Source organism: Acomys minous (assembly GCF_964271855.1).
Source record: "Acomys minous genome assembly, chromosome: 9".
In the NCBI taxonomy this organism is placed as follows: Eukaryota; Metazoa; Chordata; class Mammalia; order Rodentia; family Muridae; genus Acomys; species Acomys minous.
Genome location: NC_140490.1, coordinates 92,187,382 through 92,211,163, shown reverse-complemented (window position 1 = coordinate 92,211,163; position 23,782 = coordinate 92,187,382). Strand labels below are relative to the sequence as shown.

Below are 23,782 nucleotides of genomic sequence, written 5' to 3'. Positions count from 1 at the left end.
TGTGAGTCTTTCTGCTTCTGGGTTAACTCACTCAGGATGATCATTTCTAGTTCCATCCACTCGTCCACAAATTTCAGGATTTCCTTGTTTTTAATAGCTGAGTAGTATTCCATAGTGTAAATGTACCACAGTTTCTTTATCCATTCTTCAACTGAGGGACACTTAGGCTGTTTCCAGGTTCTAGTTATTATGAATAAGGCTGCTATGAACATGGTTGAGCATATGTCCTTGTTGTGTGATGAAGCATCTTCTGGGTATATTCCAAGAAGTTGAATAGCTGAGTCTTGAGGAAGCCCTATTCCCAGTTTTCTGAGATAGCACCAGATAGATTTCCAAAGTGGTTGTACAAGTTTGCACTTCCACCAGCAATGAAGGAGTGTTCCCCTTTCTCCACATCCTTACCAGCATGTGGTGTCGCTTGAGTTTTTGATCTTAGCCATTCTGATGGGAGTAAGATGGAATCTCAGAGTCATTTTGATTTGCATTTTTCTGATGGCTAAGGACATTGAGCATTTCTTTAAGTGTCTCTCAGCCATTTGATAGTCCTTTGTTGAGAATTCTCTTGTTTAATTCTGAGCCCCACTTCTTAATTGAGTTGTTTGGTTTGGTGGTGTTTGATTTCTTGAGTTCGTTATATATTTTGAATATTAGACCTTTGTCAGATGAAGGGTTGGTGAAGATCTTTTCCCAGTCTGTAGGCTGTTGCTTTGTTCTCTTGACAGTGTCTTCTGCCTTATAGAAGCTTCTCAGCCTCGTGAGGTTCCATTTATTAATTGTTGACCTTAAGGCCTAGGCTGTTGGAGTTCTGATCAGGAAGTTGTCTCCTGTGCCAATGACACACACACTTCTTTGAGAGACAGATTATGTGTGTTAGATAATGTTAAGTGGCTTCATTCATTTACTGTCTCCTCATATTGCTCTACTTAACCTTTATTTATGAAATTTTTACCTCCCAAAGCAAGGACTGTGATTTGCATACTTTTTTGTTCCTAGAATCTAGTATTTAGAAGATATTAAATCAATTCCTGTTGAATGAGAGAAATGAGTATTTTATCTATTTTGGCTACAGGTAATTCCTATGCCACTTGATAATTTCTCCAGTTGTTTGTCTAAGTTTATGTTTCCAGTTGTCACCAAACCATTTTCTTAACCAGGGTTTCTAATCTAAGGAATGTTTACTGCAGTATTTTAATGTTGTGACTCATTTTCATTTCTGTTAATTCTGACACTTGCAGGTTTGGATTTATGTGGAGAGGGACATTTAATAACAAGAACAGACCTATTTCAAATGGCAGCATAATCATCCAGCAGTAGAGAAAAAGTGATGTATGGGTTGTGTAATTTCTAGTCATTTGTTTTGCATTTATTATTCAGGGATGGAGCTCAGAAGGCATTCCGTATAGGTCAGCTGTATTGGTTACTGCTTGGACAGTTAAATAAAAATAATCAACCCTATGCACTAAAGTTTCTCCATGATAATGTAAAAGCAATACATTTAGACACACACACAAAAACCTGCAGAACCCATGAAAACTATTCACCATCATTCTTGGGAATTAATGAATTATTTTTCTCACGATAATCAAAATAAATGTAACAGTCCCAGTCCAAGTTTTGATCATTGGTAGCTTAAGTTTCCTTTACATCTACCGGGAGTGTCCTTTGATTCTGTTGCTTTGATTTGTAAGGTAGGATGTTCTTCGAAGGTTATCCTTTGTGAGCTGAGAGCAGGGGGAGACAGAGAATGCGCACCTTAGGAAGCCAGTGGATAAAGTCCACAGAGGCGCCTAGGACAGGGAGCGTGGGATCAGCTGCATCTGGGGCAGACATGCTGTGTGGTCCTGAGTCAGCTGATCTGCCCCTCTCATGAGCTTGTGAGGGGATAAGATGAGGTAACCTATGAAAGTGTTTTGGCAGCACAAAGCACTATGAATAAAAGTTATTTTAGCCGGGCAGTGGCAGTGCAGCCTTTAATCCTAGCACTTAGAAGGCAGAGGCAGGGCAATCTCTTGTGTTCAAGGCCAGCCTAGTCTACAGAGTGAGTTTCAAGACAACCAGAGCTACACAAAGAAACCCTGTCTCAACCCCCACGTCCCTAGTTATTTTAATGTCAAGGAAAATAAGTAAAAATAACCTATGGTTACCTGCAATACATCATGGACATAACCACATTGGAATTTCAGCAAACAAAGCAAATGTTCGGGTAAAGATTTTGGTTGTTTTTTTTTTTTCACTACCCTAAGTGTGGCATTAATGATGATTTTTTGAGTGGGATATTTTAATGCAATTTCTTGAAGATTTTCACCCATTTACATAGAGTCCAATGTGGTTGTTTGTTGACTGGCTGGTTTAGTCTGTGCAAAACTAGTCCTCAGAGCAAAGCCATAGAGAAACTATACTTTAAACACACACATTGAGCTCTAAACAAAGGTTTGTCGGATTGTGCGAGTTTATTAGGTTATGCAAATCAATCGCATTCCCTTGTGTTGCGTTCCTGTATTTCATCATTTCACTCTGCTATAGGAAGGTTAATTTTAGCTCAACCATCTCAAAGGTACATGGTACACTGGCTCTTTTGAGTTTGGATCTGCGACAAAGACATGGTAGATCAAAGATGTTTACCACACAATGAACAAGAAGTGAAAAACAAAGCAGGAAGGGGCAGGTCTCTGACATATGGTTTAAAGCCTTTCTGGTGACATAACTCCTTGCTATTGGAGTCTTTTAAAAGTTCCGACACTTATCAGTATCCCTGTAAACTGGTGAAAAGCCTTCAACAAATGAGAGCCTTCAACACATGGGAGCCTTCTATACACAGGAGACTTCAACACATGGGAACTCTCAACACATGGGAGCCTTCAACACATGGGAACCCTCAACACATGGGAGCCTTCAACACATGGGCTTTGGGGAGACATTTAAGATGCAACTATATACATAAAGAATTTCACTATTACAGTTAAAAATCTCCAAGTGATAGAAGCATGATTATGCTTATCCCTAAGTCTAGCCCTTGGGAAACTGAGGCAGGAAGATCTCAAGTTCAAGGCTGGCCTAGACTACCTAGGGAATTTGATATCAGGTATATAGCAGCAACACCCCCACCGCACCCCCACACACGAAGTACAAGTGAGGACGGCACAAAATAATCCCAGACTTGGAACTGTATCTTTAATATAAACAAAAGAGCAATGTTTTAAGAAACCCAATCCTTCAGATACGATCTTTCATGTCTGTTATAGCTTTGGAAGCAGACTGTGTATCAGACACAAACAAACAAACGAACAAACAAGCCAAACAATCTTTTCAAAAGCCTAAAACATTCACGTGCTCCTGAGAACCATAAGTGTGCTGCACTCAGGCATGGTACAGGGCTGGAGAGGGAGGGAGGAAGGGATAGACAGAGACAGAGACAGAGACAGAGTCAGAGACAGAGACAGAGACAGAGACAGAGAAGAGGAGGGAGAATGTGAGCGTGCACGCGTACTTCTGTCTGTCCCCTATGGACACCATGACTCATGAGTTTATTCACACTCCTTTCCCTGTTCAGTCCACAGGTTTGCACAAGGCAAGTGGACTGTGATGGATCACTGCCTTGCCACACTTCGGGCAGGCTCCTTACTTTTGGTGACTAGCTAATGTCAGCGCTGAAAATAACTTCTTCTATAGGGATTTCCAGCTTCCCAGGGCTCACGGCGCTCTTCTAAATGGTTTCACCCTGCATAGAACATCCCATGTCTCATAAAAACAGGGGCAGGTCAAGCACAGTTGCAGACATAACTCACAGAAACGCCCCTTGTCCTCAGAAGGTCCAGACTCAGGGTCCTACTTGTCCCAAGTTAGAAAATAAAACCCCTCTTTAGTTTGAACGTCCAGAACATTGGATTTTTCAGATGACCCTTTCCTACCAGGGTGGAAACAGGCACTGGCCCTTCTCTCTTGGGAGCTTCAGCATTACCCTTGAGGTACTGTGAGCGAGTACTGCCATTCACATGGCACACAAGCATCCGTAACTCCAATCCCAGGAAATCCAACGCCCTGCCCTGGGCTCTCCTCATACATATAATAAAATAACCAATTCCCTTGAGTGGAGATTTACCACAGAGAGAACATGAAGCTGAGCTTCTATTTTTATCAACTGACACACAAAAAAATTAAGTCGACATTGTTTTTTAAAACGTTTCCTTATTTTCGAGATTTTCACATACATATGAAAGATGATGATCTCCACATGCCATTTCCCCTTCTAGGTCTCCCGTGTCCATGTCCTCCCAGCATGCCCCTCCCCCACTTCATGTCTTTATTATTTTTTTTTTATAACCCACTAAATCCAGGCAGTGCTGCCTATACATTCATAGGACCATCCAATGGAGCATGGGAATCCCTCCAGTGGCCTCAAAAGACAACGGCTCTCCCTCCCTAGCTACTTCCTACTGCCAGCACCTCCTCAGAATGGGCTGAGGCCTAAAAATCATCTACACCATCTATGCCTCTACTTTGGCCATTTAAGTTGTAGCTCTTGAGCAGGTAAGCACAGCTTCCAGATGTTCATGCTTGTGCTAGCCGTGCTGTGTCCAGAAGACAGCATTTCACAGCACGCCACCATATCCTTTGGCCCTTCACATCCTTTGTGCCTCCTCCTTCCCAATGTTTCCCAAGCTTTGGTGGTGGTGGTGATGGGTTAATATGGATGTCCTGTTTATGGCTGAGCATCCAGTCCTGCATTCTCCTCACTTTGACCCGTTATCTCTACTGTCTGCGGTCTACTGCAGCAAAACAAAACAAAAGGAAACAAACAAACAAAAACCTTCTCTGACCATGGCTGTGGGCTGCACAGGTTGTTATGCCTAAACACATCAGTATTCAGAAGACAAATCGGCAGCATGGCCGTTTAGCAAAGTGATGATAACGGGTTCTACTCTAGGACCTATGGCCGCCCTAGCTATGAGCTTTGGACCAGGACTACAGTTCCAGACATGAAATTCTCTCCTGTGGAGAGGCTCAAATCAGATCAGAAAGCGGTTGGTTAGCCCATAAGAGTCATGCCTGTTGCACCAGCGGGCACATTGCATGCAGGTCGGTATTGTAGCGGAGCCCAGCAAGGGCCCAGCAGCCTGCAGGGGCCCTTTCAGTACTATGAAAGTTCACAAGTAGGCAGGACATTTTACCTTTCTGTGTCCTATAGCCGAAGTGTGAGATGTCTTCAGTACAGGCTCTTACTGTGTCATTATGGTGGCTAGACAAGGACAATGGCAATACCAGTGTTGTTTTGGGAGACCTTTGGGGCCTCTCTAGACACTAACTACTGGGAGGGGGGGCATCCCCATGCCTTGTACTGTGACTTTCATTTAATAGCTCATGCCTTCTGGAAGTGATGTAGCCTACCCATGAAGGTCAATTCTGTTCAAACTCTTCTGTCTCTCTCTCTCTCTCTGTCTCTGTCTGTCTCTGTCTCTCTGTCTGTCTCTGTCTGTCTCTGTCTCTCTGTCTCTCTGTCTCTCTGTCTCTCTCTCTCTCTCTCTCTCTCTGTCTCTGTCTCTCTCTCTCTGTCTCTCTCTCTCTGTCTCTCTCTCTCTCTCTCTCTCTCTCTCTCTCTCTCTCTCTCTCTCTCTCTCTAGGTTGTATTTTGAAGTTAGCTTATAAGCCACTGGGTTTCAGTAAGCCTTTTCATATATCCTTGGGTTTGGTTAAGCTGCCCACTACCTTCTACTTTCCCTCCCTCCCTCAATCTCTTTTTACTCTGTTAAACCTCAATATTCCCTCCCCCCCAACCCACTCCACTTAGTTCTTTTTAAGTTGGGTTATAGGATAGTAGAATTCCATGTTTTTTTTTAACACTCCTTTCCTTTGGGCTGAGTCTCCACCTTACTCCCTTGACTGCCCCGCCCCACCGCCCATCCTCCTCCCTGCACAAGCATTTCTGTCCTCAGCATCCCTCACTACTTTTCTTTTATCTATAATCACCTTTCCACCCCAACTTAAAATGCCCCCCTATGAAAGATTCCTTTCTACTTTCCTGCCTTCCACTTGCTCTCCAAATTAACTACACAAAACAAAAGATTCGAAGCTGGGATCCATGTATGTAATTTGCCCTTCTGGGCCTGGGTTATCTCACACAGCATATTTTTTTTCCAGTTCTATGCATTTGCCTATACATTTCACTTCTCTTTATAGATGAGTAATACTCCATTTGTATACATGTTGCATGTTCTTATCATTTATATGTTGATAGATCTCTTGGTTGATTCCATTCCCTAGCTATTACACATAGAGAAGTAATGAGCAAGGACTTGTAAATGTCTCCATTGCAGGTAAATTTCTAGCTTTTTTTTTTTCTTCTAGAAACATGTTGTCTTATTTACAAAGTTTATAGTCCCATGGGCAGTGTGCAAGAGTTCCTTGTTTGTCTGTATTTATTCTTATCATATTCCTGATGATGGATGTTCTGACTGGAGTGATGTGGAATTTTAATTTGTAGTCTCCTGATGGCTAAAGATGCTGAGCACTTTTGAAAGTGTTTCCTAGACATCTGTGTTTGTTTGTTTCTTTGTTTCTTTGTTTCTTTCTTTCCCTTCTTTATTGATTTATTAGTTCATTTTACATCCCAATAGCAACCTTACCCCACTTCTTTTTCTCCTCCCAATCTTACCCTCCCACACACTTCCCCCATACCCCACCCACCCCCACCACCCCCACCCACCCCATCCCTGGGTACCAACCTGCCCTGGCACATCAAGATACATGCATCAGGACTAAAAGCCTCCTCTTTCACTGAGGCAAGACAAGGCCGACCTACAAGGGAGATGAGATCCAGAGGGAAGCAACAGAGCCCGAGAATTTTCTGTTCAGTTCCATCAGCCAATTTTAATTGGGTTTTTTATTTTCTTAGTGTTTAGTTTTAGGGATTCTTTGTATATTCTAGACACTAATTCTCCGTCACTGATGGCTGAAAAGAGGTTTTTCTCTATTCTTTGGACTGCCTATCAATTCACTTATTGGTGTCCTTTGCTGTACTGAAGCTTTTCAGTTTCATGAGATCCCATTTGTTGGCCATTGGACTTATTTCTTGGGGTACTGTGGTCTTTTCCAGTCCTCATCTGTAACCTATAAGCTCTTCCTTGGCATCTCTTGACTAGCTTTGGTTTGAAGTCTATTCTGTCAGATAGCAGGATAGATATGCCTGCTTGTTAGTTCCATCTGTTTGGAGGACCTTTTCCACCCCTTACCCTAAGGTTAAATAGTGAGTGTGTGTCTCTTGGAGGGAGGAAAATGGTGCATCCTGTCTTCTGATCCAGTCTGCTGGTCGATGTCTTTTTATTTGGGGAAATGAGGTCATTTATACTCAGAGTCATTACTGAGAGATGTGTGTTAACTCCTGTCATTTTGTTGATTTTTGTATTGTTTCCTTTAATGTCTTGATTAGCTGCCCTGGCATTTATTTATCCCTTATTACCTCTTTGATGTATTTATCTTTTTTCCGTCAGACTAAAGTATTTCCGTACCCAGGGTACAGTAGAGCCGCCTTCGTAGTCATAAATTCCCTTAACCTGTTTTTATCTCTCCTTCAATTGCTGGGTCTGATAGCTGAGTGGACAGCTGTGATCATTTAGGACATGACACTCTGGCTTTAAATGTTTCTGTTTGTTAATCAGATGTTATTTTGCGGGGCCTGAAAGGCTTGGCCTTTTCCCTCCTGCAGCTTACAACACTCGCCCTTTGTCCCCTGTGTTTAGTGCTTTGATTACAGTATGCCATGAGGAGATCCTTTTCTGGTTCTGTGGGCAGAACCTAGGTACACCCAGGTGGGGCTCTACTTCACTAAGTTTGGTAGTTTCCCTCCTTGGTTTTCCTGAAACTCTGTTATTTGCTTTTGGTATGATGTTCTGCTCCTTTGCCTATGCCCACAACCCACAGGTTACATCCTCTCGTGGTTGTCCAAAGTTCTGCCTTGTCTTCCGGCCCTGATACTCTGTATTCTACACAATCTGTTGGCGAGGCTTTCTTCTCACAGAGGGTTTTATTTGGCTTACTGGGTTTTTCATTTCCAGTATCAGTAAAGTTTGGCTTTCCTTCAGTGATTCTCTTAATTGGCTTCATATTTTGTGATGACTTCTTCCTTTCAGCCATGCCCTTTTCTTTTCTTTTCTTTTCTTTCTTTCTTTCTTTCTTTTTTTTTTTTTTTTTTTTTTGTTGTTGTTGTTGTTGTTGTTGTTGCTTTTGTTTTTCTTTGGTTGGTTTGGGTTTTTTGATTTTTGGTTGGTTTTTTGTTCGTTTTTGTTTGTTTGGTTGGTTGGTGTTTTTTTTTTTTTTTTTTTTTGGTTTTCAAGACAGGGTTTCTCTGTGTAGCTCTGGCTGTCCCAAACTTGCTTTGTAGACCAGGCTGGCCTTGAACCCAGACAGCCTTCTGCTTCTGCCTTCCTGAGTGCTGGGATTACAGGCGTCACAACTGTACCCAGCTTCAAATCTCACGTGTCATTAGTGCCTCTGTCTCCATACGCCATTGCCAGTGTTTGTTCTTCCTGTCAGCTGCAGGTATTTTCCCCTTTCTTCACTCTTTTGGGGAGAGGATGTGAGTGTGTGGCGTATGTGTGTGTTTTGTATGAGTGTTTGTGTTGCCATCAAGTATCTTCCTTGATAGTTTTCCACTTTGTTTTCTCAGGCAGGGTCTCTTGCTGAGCCTAACCCTCACAGACACATCTCTGCCTCCATAGTGCTGGGGTTACAGCCGGGTCATACCAATCTGGCTTTTATGTGAGTTCTGGGGACTCAAACCCCAGTTCTCATGCTTGTATGACAAGAGCTTCATCCACCGAGCCATCTCCTGGCTTTCGTTCTCTCCTTTTAATAAATTTGTAATTTATTCTCCACCTAGAAGCCTCAGTGATCTTTGAACTCCAAAATCAAGATGGCTTTCCTATGGTCTAAGAAGATCCAGAAGCAGCTTGTGTGTGTGTGGGGGGGGGGGGGGTAGGCTCTTCTCCCTTTGCCAGCCTCCAATGCCACTCCTCTCTGCCTCTCTGTGTCACACTCCTCAGCCACTGGCCTTTCCCCCTTGAACACAGCAAGTTCTTTCTTGGCTCACAGCCTGCGCTCTCTCCCCAGCTGGTTCCTGCGCCTCCGTCATGTCTCAGCTCAGGTCACCTCCGCAGAGAGGCCTTTTCCTGACCCCTTATCTAAAGTCCCATGTGCCTGCTCCCTGCAGGGCTTTGTCCCACTATTTTATCCTCAGAATATTCACCACTACCTGAATTTATCCCTCTCTTTTAAATCTGTTTTGGCATATGTTCCTTTTAAATATTTATGGAGAATGCAAGCATCATTCTTTCTTCTTTTATTCACAGCTGGGTCTCCGGTGCTTGACACAGAGGGGATATTTGTTGAGTGAATACATGCACACTTTAAGAGACTGGCTTATTGCCAAAATAAATAAATAAATAAATAAATAAATAAATAAATAAATACCTCATGTTGTAAACTCCAAGTTCATACATTCCAAGTTTCCAGCTGCATTTATACTGTGGGAGGTTTGGATTTACTTTTCAATAGAGTTTCTTTTTTTCTGTTTCAGTCTTCTCTAATAAATAGTGACATTATCTTTGTGAAGTTGCATGCCCCATGGGAAGTCCTTGGAAGATATGCGGAACAAATGAATGTAAGAATGCCATTCAGGTAGGTGTGACTGTGTTTCCCCTGCTGCTTGCTTCTCTCTCTCTCTCTCTCTCTCTCTCTCTCTCTCTCTCTCTCTCTCTCTCTCTCTCTCTCCCCCTCCCCCCTTCCCTCCCTCCCTCCCTCCTTCCCTCCCTACCAATTTACAATTTAATGTAAACCTAGTGACATTCTCTCTTAGAACAAATAAAATCATAGTATGGGCTTAAAAAGCCATTAAGGCAGAAAATGTTCCTAATGGTTAGAAAATGCAAATAAATCTTCATGCATCCAGCGACTCCTTCCTGCTATCAAGCAGTATTTTCAAGTGGCATTTGCATTTTGAACGTGTCATTTCAAGAATTTCTGCGTATTGCTGCTTTGAACAGCAAGATGCTGTGTACTGTGGTTTTTATTGACCAGACCCGCCCCCCTGCAAAATCTGTTTTCCAAGAAATAAGTTCCAAGACATTCCATAAAATATGATCTTTTAAAAGTGACCTATTTTTCAAAGTCTTAAATTCTATACAAACACAAATAATTTGGGTGAATAAAGATACTTTTAATGGATTTCTAGGTTGTTTAAGAGGATAAATTTGTCTTCATCTCACAGGGACCGTTCTTATTTCTTTGTAGGTTAAGGAAATGTGATCTTCATTTGGTAGAGTAAAAAAAATGAGATAGTAAGCCTGAAATTACAAATGCAAAGATGTGCACGGGGTAGGGGGGGGTGGGGGGGGGAAGTGGGGTGTGGGGGTTGGGGGTGAGGATCACCAACAGAACCTGCTAAAAGGCAAAAGGCTTTAGTGCCAAGCATAGTTCAAGAATGGCTTGTGTTAAGTACTTTGGGTTTTCAGCTTGCCAGTGAAGCCAAGATAGATGACAAGAATTAGGCAAGATGGTATCAACTCTACAAGGTGCCTCTTACTGGTCTGTGAATGCTGTGGAAACCAACAGTCTGCTAAGCTCAAAAGGGGGAGTGGGGGTGGAGAGAAAGAAGGAGAAAGGGGAAGGGGAGAGAGAGAGTTACAGGTTTACAGAACTACTGAAGGCCAAATTTCCAATTTCCATTGATCAGAACATCGTATTTTCTTTGTGTATTGGTCTTTATGTCCTATTATCAAGTCAAAATATAGGCTGGGGTTTCCAGCATCTGTTTTTCTGGAGGGAAAGTCCTCTAAATAGATAAGCATAGTTCTGGTCTTATGACTTATTCCTATACTTAAAACATGAAAAGGAAATCTGGGAACTCAAAGACAAACACGGGCATGTGCATATGCACGCGCACACATACACACACACACATACGCACGGGCGCACAAATACACACGCAAACATGCATACACACCTATGCATACATGCAGATGCAAATAGACAACGAAGAAAGAAAAATGATTGTGCTGAAAGCTGTGATGCTAAGATAATTAGATCCGGTTACTTGACGATATAAAAACCATCTAAAACAGACTGATAGGATATCACGCTCCAGAACAAATGGAAAGAAGAGAAGTCTAAATTACACTTAGGTAGAAATTGCTATCCCATGCCCAGTGTTACTTACGTCCCCTTTAACAAGAACACACCTCCATGATAAAGGACCTGAGGAGACAGAAACCTGAGTGATGCTCGTACAAAGACAAACTTCCTAGTACTTGGAAGGACTGCACATCCGAAAGGCCTGACTTCGCGTGATAGAAATGAGCCACATGTACATGTCATAACAGAGAAGTGTGTCTTCAGGTAGCATGGATCGTTTCCCGTGCAGCATTGAGGGACCATGACGTAAGCAGTGAGATGAAAATGAATTTGAATAACGGTCTATTCTCGGATGTAGATATTCCTGCAGGAAAACAATTTGAGGAAAAAGTGCTGTTACATGTGACAGTAATTGGCCCCATTAATATGGATGCGATTTGACCTGAGCCTGGTATCACGTGTCACAACCTGATGCTCGCAAACCTCCCTGGGCTTGTCCTGTCCTCAGTTTCACACGTGGCTCTGACCTGAGGTACATGTGTTTCCAAAGGAGGAATCCCCCCCCCATTTTAGGAACATGTACAGATATTAATTAATTCATCTGGACTCAAATGTTCCATGGACTTCCGTAACACGATTTGTTTCTTTTGGTAGACAGGACTTCTAAATCTCAGATTTAGTTTAATTCTATAATCACTAAAATGATATGGAAAATTAGGTTCCTGTGGAAGATTTCTAATAAACCTGCTTAAGTACCTATGTGTCCATAAATTTGTGGTTTAGAGACAATAGACTGTGTTTGCCAATTTTTGGGTATAACCCTTCTACAGTTCTCTTACCAACATCTATATTAGTGTGGGTATGTACATTGCAGTTGATGGACCACAATCAGCATATTATTAACAAAGGTTTACAGCAAATGCCTCACTCATATACAGGTTTATGAATATATGTAGAATCATATACACATGTATATGTGCACACACACATACGTACATATAGATACACACACACAAATATGCAGACAAACATGAATACACACATATACATATATACACGTGCAAATGCACAATAAAGACAAAAAAAGGACTGAGCTGAAAGCTGTGATGTTAAGATAATCATATAAAATCATATATATGATATATATAGATATATAGATATATATATATATGTAATCATACAGAGTATCATGTCCTAAAACCTATATCTTACCTGCCCTTTCCTTCTGCCTGGCCCAAACCTCTGGTTTTGTATTCTCTATAATTATTGGTCCAAATGTGACAGATATTTTTTGATATATAAAATCCCCTCTTTGCAAAAGTGAAATAGCTTAGTGACCATACACACGAACCGCCTCAATTTCATGATTGATCCCTCAGGAGCCACCTGAACTATGGAAAAGAGATCAGGTATAATCATGTGTCCAACACACATGCTCTCTTCTCAAATTACATCCAGAATTATCATTTAAATATGTTTAACTAATTGAAGTGTATCAACACAACAGATTTTTACTGTGTCCTATTCTTGTTCTGTTTTTTCTTCTTCTAGGACCTTGTGTTTTTACTTGTTTAGTTTACCTGTAAGCAGTCAGGTGGTCATGGCCGTGTGGTTATTTATAGTTGGCTGCTGCTGCGACTAGATGTTACATTAGATGTGAAATATATGGGTATTTTTATATCTCTGTCAAAATCATGATAAAAAGTGTTCTGTAAACCCAAATTGCTGTACAAACGTCACCTTAATATCATAGCATGTCTGTTAAATTATGGATGTTGGCCCTAGTCTGTCCCTGAGTTTCCTTGGATGAAAGTGGACCTCCACTGAATCCATGCAAAATACTAAACTCCCTGACTTATCACTCTGCCTGCGCATGGGCTGTAGGCCAGAAGCGTCTGCAAAATTATCGTAACGAGAGGAAGCGAAGGTGATGGAGACGGTTCTGTAGGGTTTCGTGACTCAAAGTGCCCTGGGTCCCTGCTACATTTCTCACTGTTAATCTCTCTTTAGTTTTTTTTCTTCTTCACCTCTTACAGGCTTCTATCTTCAATCTCCTTTCCTTCCTCGCTAGTTCAAACTGTAACTGACGATGGGTTTTCTTCTCGACTGGCTTCATTTTTGCTGTTCTTCCAGGAGAAAAATCTATTACCTGCCCCGACGGTACAAGTTCATGAGCAGGTTAGTAGCATGCGTTGTACTGACAGTGTTGTCTGCTGACTCCTGTACTCTTAACAATGACAAGGAGCAACAAGCCCAGGAAGATGTCATATGACACAATGGCCACCAGGCCCATTCCAAAAATAACTTTTTCACATGAGCTTGAAAAAAAAGAAAGAAAGAAAGAAAGAAAGAAAGAAAGAAAGAAAGAAAGAAAGAAAAAGCACCTTCACCTGCACACCTGGGAGCAATGAGCATCATCTGCAGGTGTGTTGAGGTTGTTACACGCTTAGCCTGGCCTGTAAAATTAATTGCCCCAAATCCCAGCCAGTCAGAGACATCTTAGCTTCAAAGTGATTGTTTTCCACATGAGTTTCCCCATGCACTATATGTATTTTGAGAGTTTGAAGTGGAAACTGTCACCCTGTCAGATAGCAGGGGACTACTCCTTTGTCAATGGAGAGACCTTGGTATTGGTGATGTTTGATTAATACCGAACTCAGATCACACTGTCACTAGAGAGCTCTCGTGGCACTCTGCGTGTAAGAAGGGACCCACTGGGTGAACAGTATCTTTCCTGTGGTCTGTATCCTCCCAAAGCTTGTTTTCCTTGTTGTTCTATTAGAAGTCAAGGGGGGGAGGAAGGAATGCTGCGTCAGTGACATTCTCTGCTTGGCTTCATTCAGTTTATGACTGGTTGATGACTTTAACTCTAAATTTTCAATTGATCTTATAAATTTACTCCTCCCCTTGAGCTGAACTGATGGCTTAAATGGGGGGGGGGGGGGAGGGAAGATCCCTTGGGTTCCTCTGAAAATCGTTTACGTGATTCAATTCAGTGGGATTCGGTATTTAGACCCACTGTTTATAGTTTGTACATAACATAAAGAGTATATATGTAATCCGTACTATATATTCTTTATGTTCTATTTGTGTTCTGTGTAGAATGGTAAGTGACATACTCTGGCGGGTTCCCTCAGGTATGCATGTGTCAGCAGAGTATGGCAAGAGAAGCAGCAGCTTCCTCAGAAACTACGGTGCTGTGGTTTCTCGAAATGTCTCTGTACAATTCTGTCATTAAGCGATAGGTTTGGCATTTCCACTCCCCAGGATTTGAATTAGTGCTTTACCATGCCGTGCTCTCCTGTAGAATCTTAAAGCACAGACTCCTAGGCCCCACCTCACATTTCTGTTTCCACCTCTCTAAAATAAAAACACCTTCTACCACGTGGGGGCTTATAGGGGCTTCCTAAGTAGCCCGTGTTCAAAAGTGGTAGCTGCTGGTGATTGCTGTCTGGGATATCCGTGAACATCATCTCAGGTGTGTGCATTGCTCCTATCCCTGCCCACCTTCTGGGCTTTTATCCTCCACTTCTCTCATTCCGTTCTCGTTTCTTCTAACAAATAGTCCTGATTTTATTTGCCAAGGAATGATTTATATTCCATAGAATCTCCATATATGTGGCACTGTTTGCATAGCTGTGTGACTTACACCTCAGGGCCATACTGGATGCTGCAGTTTCTCTAATGAACCTCTGGGAGTCTGCACCTGCAGCTCCATGGCGACATCTAGAATCCATTTGCTGCTCCTCACTCCTGTTGCCGTTCCTTAGCTCGGCTCTAATGATATATTGCCTATGTTAGATTATTTTATATCCCTGACTCTGTTCTGGCTCCTTTTGAATTGTCCTCTGTGGCCAAAACGCAGTCGAAAGGTTTGGCTCAAACACAGCCTGGATAAACTTTCTTCATTCATCTCTGGCCTCTTCTCTCCGTCTACATTAATGTATTATACGGCTGGATTGACATATCGTTGCAGAGTGGTTCTTCTAGGAAGCACTTTCTTTACTCTCATCAAGACAATGCATGCCTGGTCCTCACAACTCAGTTCCCATGACTGAGCTTCTTGAGTAGGTCAAAGAGACCTCTTCCATTTCTCCCCCTCATACCCTTTATCCCCATTAACTCATGGTGCAGTCTACTGCCAGAAATCCTCATCTCCTCACCAGGATGCTACAAGAAACCAGGGGTAGCACATTCTGCTTCACACTTTCAACATCAAATACCTGGTACGTGGGGGTGAACGAATTCATGAATCTCATTCATATACAAGAAGAGTCGGGGTGGGAGGCAAGGTGGCCCCCAAAGAAAAGAAACAAAGGAAAACCAAGTCGGGCTAAAACTGGAGACTCGCAACTTTTGACTGATATATTTTCTTAACTATGGAAGACGGGTGGGTAGTAAAGATTTAGATGATGGCAAAAAGAAAGCAGAATCTCAAAGTTGGGTAAGAGATCAATGTCAGCAAGTCCAATCATTCATGAAACTCTTAAACCCTTGCTGTGTGGTCATCTAGTTCATATTTGAACATGCTGGAAATAGGGACGTCCATAGTCCATTTTTTTTTTAGCAGCTTTGATGACCAGAAAAAAAAAACATTTAAAATAAGCCAACGTAGCCATTCTCTCTTGCTCTCTCACTCCTGAATGTTCTCTTGCTCTTTCTCCCTCTCTTTCTTTCCCTCTACCCATTTTTCTCCTTTTCTCTTTAGCTTTCATTTTTTTAAAATCATAGCTCTGCCCTTTGAATAGACCAAAACTAATCTAAACACCAAAAAAAAAAAGCAAACTAGATAAAATTGTAAAATTTTAGGCAAAAGGCATTTCACAAGTGTTTGAAAATTGAGAGTTGAGAACGAAATTTCTCTACTTTATGAGCAAGAAAAGTACAGCTGGAGGGAAAGGAAGAATGGAGACCCATCAGGAATATGTGTGATGAGGAAGATAGTGATTTTCTTTTAGTAATTCTGCATTGTAACTCAATAGATTGGGGGCGGGCGGCATTGGTGTCCTGGAGGCCATTGGAATTGATGGTGGAGCCATCCAAATGAAAAATAAAGCCAGATAACAACACGATGTCAATTGCAGAGAAGCCATCACTCTGGCCAGGGGAATCTATGGGGTTTCCTGAGAAAGCTATAAAGAGTAAAAAGAAGATAACCAGTGGTGATTTCTTTTTAAAATCTGCATTAAGGGGACCAGAAGAGACAGAACAGGAGGAACAGAACAGTCTGTGAACAGATGAGGAGTGGAAGACAGGTGATGTCAACTGCACTAGAAACGAGTTTTCATAGAGGTATACATTCTTTGGTTTCTCACGAGTAGTGATGAAGGAGAATCCACTTAGTACATTTATAAGTCATTAACGATGGCCATAGCAGCAGTCTCTGTGCAGTGGTGTTCTCAGATATGCATCAGGATTATTCAACAGCTGTTAAAAAACTGCAAATGTCTGGGTCCATCCTTCAGGTTTCTGATTCAATCATGTCTGTATGCAGTTGATGAATTGCATCTCTCTTTAAACACTAAATGATGCAGATGATGCCAGGATAGGAAAGAGCCATGTCTTTTGTTGTCAGATTGGCCTGGAATTCATTATGGAGCTCAGGCTAACTTGGAATGAGCAGAAATCCCTATTTTTCAGCCTCCCAAGCTTTGAGATTATAGGCACACAGCACACACTGGGCTACAGAGCATTTTAGGAATCATAACTATAGAATAGAAGTTATTAGAAAAGCTCCAGAATCAGTGTGTGTTCACTGCAGCCTTAATAAGCAATATGGAAGAAGGAGAAAAAAGGGGCGGGATTTAGAGTGGGAGTCAACAGGAGGGTAGCAGGGGAGCCTTAATTTATGACCAAACATAGGTCCTGCAAATGTGAAGAGGACAGTCTGAGTGAATCCGAGCTTGCTTCTACAGCTAGAAGAATGGCTTGATAAACTTTTTTCTAGACTGGAAAAAAAAGTTGATATTCAGTGCAGAAATCATAATCTTGGAAGAACTGAGACAATGGAACATACTGGAAGAATGTGCCAGAATAAAAGAAAAGGAACCCGCAGTGATGGCAGCATGACACATGGACTGGGCAAGGCTCTCTGGGGATGCTCTCCATTGCTGCTATGGCTAATTTAAAATGCAGTTAAAAAGAAAGTGTGATAGATATTTCACTCAGCACCTCATCCCAGGATACACTAACTGAAGTGATGAAGAATATCCACCCTGTGTAGCTAACTATGAAATCCAAGTTCAAAGGTGCAACTGCCAACAGTGATATTAATAGCACCCGAATAACAAAACACTCGACTTTCAGTATTCTGATATTCTCCCAGCATACCATATGTGGGTATTCGATTTATTGTTTAATTTCATCTACATAAATTACATTTAATCCCATAAACCCATGAAAGGAGTCTGTAACTGAACCCTTAAAAATAAAATATCAACAAGTCTATAAAGTTTTTGAGCAAGAATAAAACATATTTGCATACACATCTTTATTTCCAAAACACCAACTCCCATAAAACATCCTCATGTAGCTCAGACTCACATATTTGTAATAAATGCTTCTTTAATCCAGGTACCTGGTCTATTAAACACTGCTTTGATTCTAATCTCTAGGCAGGTTTACAGGTATTATAAATTATCTATCCAATAAAGGGAGAGAATTTATCATCTTTCCTTTGCCTTATTTTTTTTTCCGGGATAAAATGATCCTGGAAAATAATATTCAGAAAATATTACAAAGTAACAAATGTGATTACCGTGCATGGCTATAGTTGAAGTCTCATAACTCTCCTTCCCCACCCCCACCCCCAATGTGGGCACTCTGCCTGAGTTTATCCTGTATTATGCTGGACAGAGGGGATGCTGGGCCCTACGCATGATAGGCTCTGTTCGTTACAACCATATCAGATGGGCATGCAGACACAATGGGAAATGGCTTGTATTTTTCCATCCCTACTATTAAAATTTAATATGTGCAAATGTTCCATGGCCCTTGGACTCTTTCTATAAGGTATTTAGGCTATGGTCCAAATAGGAGCCCTGTGACCTAAAAGAATGGCTTTGGCTTGCGAAGAGGACCTAATTACTCTCCAAGAGATGCTATGAATGAAGAGGACTTGGCTCTAGGAAGAGGAAAAAGAAACCCAAGCCTCCTGTTCACTGCTGGAAGTTTACGAGGACTTCACTTCCAACAGACAAGGGCTATGAGCTGTGTCTGGAAGTAGAAATGATCATACTGAGTGAGTTCACCCAGGAGCAGAAAGACTCACATGGTATATACTCACTTATAATTGGGCACTAGTGCAATAAGGCATGTCCCATGGAAGTCTTCACTTACCAGGAGATTAGGATAGATGTGAGGACATCCCACTGGGACTCTAGGTAAGAGAAATAATAGGAGATGGGGAAATAGAAGGATCCAGAGGGTCCTAGAAACCTACAATAAGAACATCGTGATGGGTAGGTTGGGGCCCAGGGCAGGGTCTGCTCAATCTATTGCACTAACCAAGGACAATACAAGTAGTAAACATCAAACCTCTACTCTGATCTAGCCAACGGACAGGACATTCTCCACAGTTATGTGGAGACTGGGGACTGATGCTGACATGAACTCTGGTGCCCAATATTTGACCACCTCCCCTTGGTGGGGAGGCCTGGTGGCACTCAAAGAAAGAACAAGCAGGCTACCAAGATGAGACTTGATAGCCTATGAGCATATGGTGGGGGAGGTCATAGGTCAGAGGCCTAGGAGAGGGGAATAGGGTGAAAGCAGGAGGGAAGGAGAAACGGGAGGAAACAAGTGATGGGATAACAATTGAGCTGTAATCTGAATACTTTTTAAAAAGCACAAATAAAGGTTAAATTTTTTAAAAAAGAAAAGAAAAACTGTCAACAAATGCTTACCCATAGAAACATGGGTCTGTAAAATGCTAGGGTCTAGGGAAAAGCAAGTGTCCCTCAAGAAGGCTGTTTCACTGCTGTACTTAAGGCTCAAGAAACGTTGCTGAAGAGGAGGCAGGAAGAGTGTAAGATCCAGAGGATAGGAGCTTCCTGTGAGACCATGTCTCTTAGTAATGTTAGAAGCGATAGCCATAAAGTCTCACTTATTTATAGCTGGGAGTGGTGGCGCACGCCTTTAATCCCAGCACTCGGGAGGCAGAGGCAAGTGGATCACTGTGAGTTCGAGGCCAGCCTGGACTACAAAGCAAGTCTAGGACAGCCAAGGCTACACAGAGAAACCTTGTCTCAAAAAAAAAAGTCTCACTCACATGAGCACACAGACATAAGCTGAACAAGGGTGACACTACTGAACATACCAACCTGGATGAGGAGGTCTGTGAGGCCTCAGCCCTGTATGCACAGAGACCAAGTGGCAGCAGAAGAATTCTGGGAATGGGAGAAGAGGTCTTCCCCAGGGAGCCCTAAAAACAATCAGCCCTAAAAACATACATACGAGTAACATCATATGGAAGTAACAGGGTGTGTTGAGGAATGTATATGTAAACACAAATAAGGATGCAATAGCAATTAGTGGGAAATAAAGAGGCCATGGATTTGAAGGACAGTGTGTGGGGCGGTGCGTGATGGGGTTTGGAGAGAGGAAGGGGAACGGAGAAATGTTATAATCTTGTAAATGAAAGCTTTTAAAAGCCTGTTTTATAACATGGTCTGACCAAGTCACGACTGTTGACTTCCTGTGGGTATTTAGGGCTCAAAGGAAAAAGAGGTTTTCTTCTTGTCCTTCAGGGTCCACCTACAGCCTCTAAGCTGGGATCCTGCATAGAGGTAATTTATAAAGGCCTTTGACAGGCCAGCATGCCAAGTGCAGGGAAGGTCCTTTGCATGTGACCTTTTTTTTTCTAGCCGTCAAGTCATCACTCCTAAGGGTCCCAAGGTTTCTATAAAACTTTCTTAAGACGCCCGAGAGGAGGCTATTCATTCAGAGCTGGCGAGCCTGCTTATTTGCTTGGGTTGCTTTTCCGGTATTTTCCTAGAACCCTTACCTGCTACAAAAGCTGGAAAACCCCAGACTCACCATCCAAAGAAATTTCTATAAAAATAACTCACCTTGTAGTTCAGTTATTAACTTGTGTTCAGGCCAGACATGTCCAAGTGGTGATCCGTCTTCTCTTTATTGATTTGCCTGTGTAGTCTGAAGGAGGGTATTTGCTCTGTAAATAGGATAAGCAGAACGCAGTGAGAATGTACCCAAGCAAAATCAATGCTAAGTCACTAACTAAGGCTGCTGCGGTGTTCCCCCACCCACCTCAGCAATGGAGACTTTGGGAACTAAACTGCAACCCCATCCTAAGAGATGAACGGCATGCCTTATGGTTAACTCATTTGGCCAGATCAACACATCGCAGTAAATCTCGGCTTTTCCTGTTTTGGAGAAGTTTGTTAGACATGACGAGAGACTGATGACCTCCTCATCTAGAGGATGATTGTAACCTTCTAATTTCTACCGGAACTCTATACTTCAAATCCCATCATCATCATCTTCTTCTTTATGCTAGGAGCCAGCACTAAGCGGAGCCCTTTGCACATCCAAGGAATTGTGTAAGTGCTGGCAGCCACTGCCTGGATTAATGCTCACACCATCTTATGTGATAGTCACCATCACCTCAGGCAAGCTTAGTCACTCACACTCACTCAGCATCCCACTCGCCCACTCAGCAGCTAGACTGTGAGTCAGCCTCCAGCTGACTCTAAACACATCCCTGGATATGGAAGATTTTTTAGACTCACTGCAACAGAGCGTACATTCATTTTTACAGTAATTATTGCCCATCCCCCACCAAGGAAGTAGTATTAGCCCGAAGAACACATTTTGGAGATGACGGCAATGAAGCTCATTGAGGATGGACAGCTTGTTAGAGGTCCAGCTGGTACACAGAGACAGGCCAGAGAACCCCTGCATGAGCCTCGTGCTTTCCAGCCCCACTGGTTTTTACTCTGCTTTTTTTTTTTCCCTTCCTCCTTTGTGTGGTGGAAAGTCTGAGATTGGCAGTTTGGAGGCAGAAATGTGTTTGTGAGAGCATCCCCGGGGGAGCTCACATTCCCTGTGTCCCTGCCTAGAGACTTGGACTGTTTTCCCTGTCGGGGAGGTGGGAACACACCTGCGTAATGGCGATCTGACTCCCTTGGGAGCCTGGCTAGCCACAGCCTGGCCACTAGGACAGGTCAGACAGCACTGTAATAAAGAGCTGTATCCACATTCCACATACTGTGCTGCACAGACCAACCTGAAATCATTAAACCTGATTGGTAAGCCAGAAGTCCTATGTATGGGGTTGTCAACTGATTTCTTTGCTCAGGGTCTTTAAGGGCCATGATCAAGGTGTAGGTCAGCCTGACCTCTTATCTGGACCACCAGGAAGGGAATCTACCTCCAGGCTTCTTTAAATTGCTGACACATCCCCACTGTATGGCATCGGAGGGCTGAAATTAACATCCTTGCAGGCTCGCGGTGGAAAGTCAATCTTGACTTCTAAAAGTGAGGCATCCTAGCCTTTCTTGGCTCCAAGGCAGCCACGTGGGTCGCATCATTCTTTTATTCTTTCATCTCCCTTTCTGCTGCATCTCTCCTGCCTCCCCCCAGAGACGGTTCTCTAACCTTTTAGCTTCTCATTAATTTGATCCCATCTGACTCATCCGGAATGTTTTTCCTTAAGTCCTACAACCCTGCCCTTATCTTCAAAAGCTCCTGTACTGCAGAGCCTAATACACGGATTCTTAGCATTAGAGTGAGAACGCCTTTGGGAGCAGTTCCGCCAACTAGGAGAAATCACACAAGCTACTGGCGTCGTTTGAGTGCTGGTGTTCATCGCTGTGAAAAGCAGAGATCATGGGGTTCGTCCTTTGAAACCTGGACGGTCCAGGCTGCGTTCTGCATCTGCGCATGCTCCCCAATGGAAGGGAGCGGGCCGAGTACTCCTGTGCTCAGCAAGTGTCTCAGCGTTACTTGAAAATATCCTTTCAACTACAGTCCTTTCATTACAGTGTTTTGCTTTGCTTGTTTGTCTGCTTTTGCTTTGTAAGACAGGATCTTTAGTAGCCCCGGCTGGCCTTGAACTCCTAATCTTCCTACTGTTTCCCAGGTGCTTGGATTATAGCACTACAGTGTTTTTAAAATCTGGGCTGGTTTTTAAATTAAATGTATTTATTTATTCATTCACTTTACATCCTGATAGCAGGCCCCCTCCCTCCTCTCCTCCTAGTCCCACTGTTTCCCCCTTCCCTTCTCCTCAGATAAGGGGAGCCCTCCCCCCCTCCCCCACCATCCCACCCCAGTTATTTTGCTTCCTGTCACTTTCCTGGTGGTCCCGTGTGCTCCTTGAGAAATCGTGAATGCTCGCCCCGTGTCTGACAACTTCTCCAAAGCTTTTCACATACATCATCAATTACGATTTTACAAAATACCCGGGGGGGGGGGGGGAGGGTCAAAAAGATGATGCTTATGATGCTGACAATGCGGCCAGTCATTAATACTACCCTGTTTTATAACTGTTTGCTCAGGAAGGTTAGTGACACTGCCGGTAGACAGCAGAGGCTGGTGTTAGACACGGCGGTAACACGGAACAAAGTCACCTTTCCTGCCACGCCAATCTCCCCTCGGTTCAGTCTCTCTCTCTTTCACCCTCCATTTTTCAATTAATTACTCATTTTCGATCCCGCGCTGTGTTCTGTCTTTACCATCTTCACGTTTCATTTAAACGGCTGGCTGCTTAAGGCTGCCACTCTACTCCCGTTGAGTATTGGTGTTTGTTTTTTTCCCCTACAGCTTCGTTTGTTTCTGTCCACAGTGAGAGCTGTTACCCAGCTGCACTGAATTCATAGCCCAGACACACAAACCCCAGTTCTGTACAACGCGACCTGATTAGTACTGCAGGCTGAAGGTGTGTGACAAGTCAAAGCTTCGCTACAGAAAACCTCTGGGCCAACGGCTTCTTTCTTGAATGAATTATAAGGCAGATCAGATGGATGAAGCCTAGAGCCAGGGAAAAGGCAACAGGCTTAATGCTGGAAGTCTAATTTGTGAATCCAGTTAACAAAGATGTAACTGAACTCAGATACATGAACTTAGATAAGAGGTTGCTGATATACCTAATTTTGACCTTAAAGAGAAATGAGGAAGGACAACTTATTTTTAATTTTTTATTTTTTTTAAAAATTTTAAAGCCTTTTTAAAGATAATTTATTTTGTTTTATGTTTTGGTTTGAGGGTGTCAGATCCATTGGTACTGGACAGACAGTTGTGAGCTGCCATGTGGGTGCTGGGAATTGAACCAGGGTCCTTTGAAAGAGCAGACGGTGCTCTTAAGCACTGAGCCATCTCTCCAGCCCCTAAAAATTTATTTTTATAATAAAAATACCTTAGTTGATTTTAAAAGTAAAAATTGATACTAACTTTTTAAGTTAGAATTGAAACTGTTGGATTTCATTGGGGTCTTTTCATATGTATATGTAATGATGTTTTGTTCGTAACCCTAGGCCTGTTTGTTTGTTTCCTTTCTTCTTCTTCTTCTTCTTCTTCCTCCTCCTCCTCTTCCTCCTCCTCCTCCTCCTCCTCTTCCTCCTCCTCCTCTTCTCCTTCTCCTCCTCCTCCTCCTCTTCTTCTTTCTTCTTCTTCTTTTGGTTTTTCAAGACAAGGTTTCTCT

General features: G+C 42.6%; 1 protein-coding gene across 8 annotated transcripts in view; it reads left to right on the top strand.

The window, feature by feature from the left end:
• Positions 1–23,782, top strand: part of ANO4 (anoctamin 4) — a 381,965-nt gene that overhangs the window by 245,531 nt on the left and 112,652 nt on the right. For 6 of the 8 annotated variants that reach the window (XM_084795290.1, XM_084795288.1, XM_084795294.1 and 3 more), the window contains 2 exons: positions 9,569–9,669; positions 13,255–13,299. In XM_084795290.1, the coding sequence (XP_084651416.1) occupies positions 9,569–9,669; positions 13,255–13,299 (146 nt within the window). Of the gene's footprint in view, positions 1–9,568; positions 9,670–13,192; positions 13,300–23,782 lie in introns of those variants that run through there. The other 2 variants (XM_084795295.1, XM_084795289.1) reach the window with 2 other exon arrangements.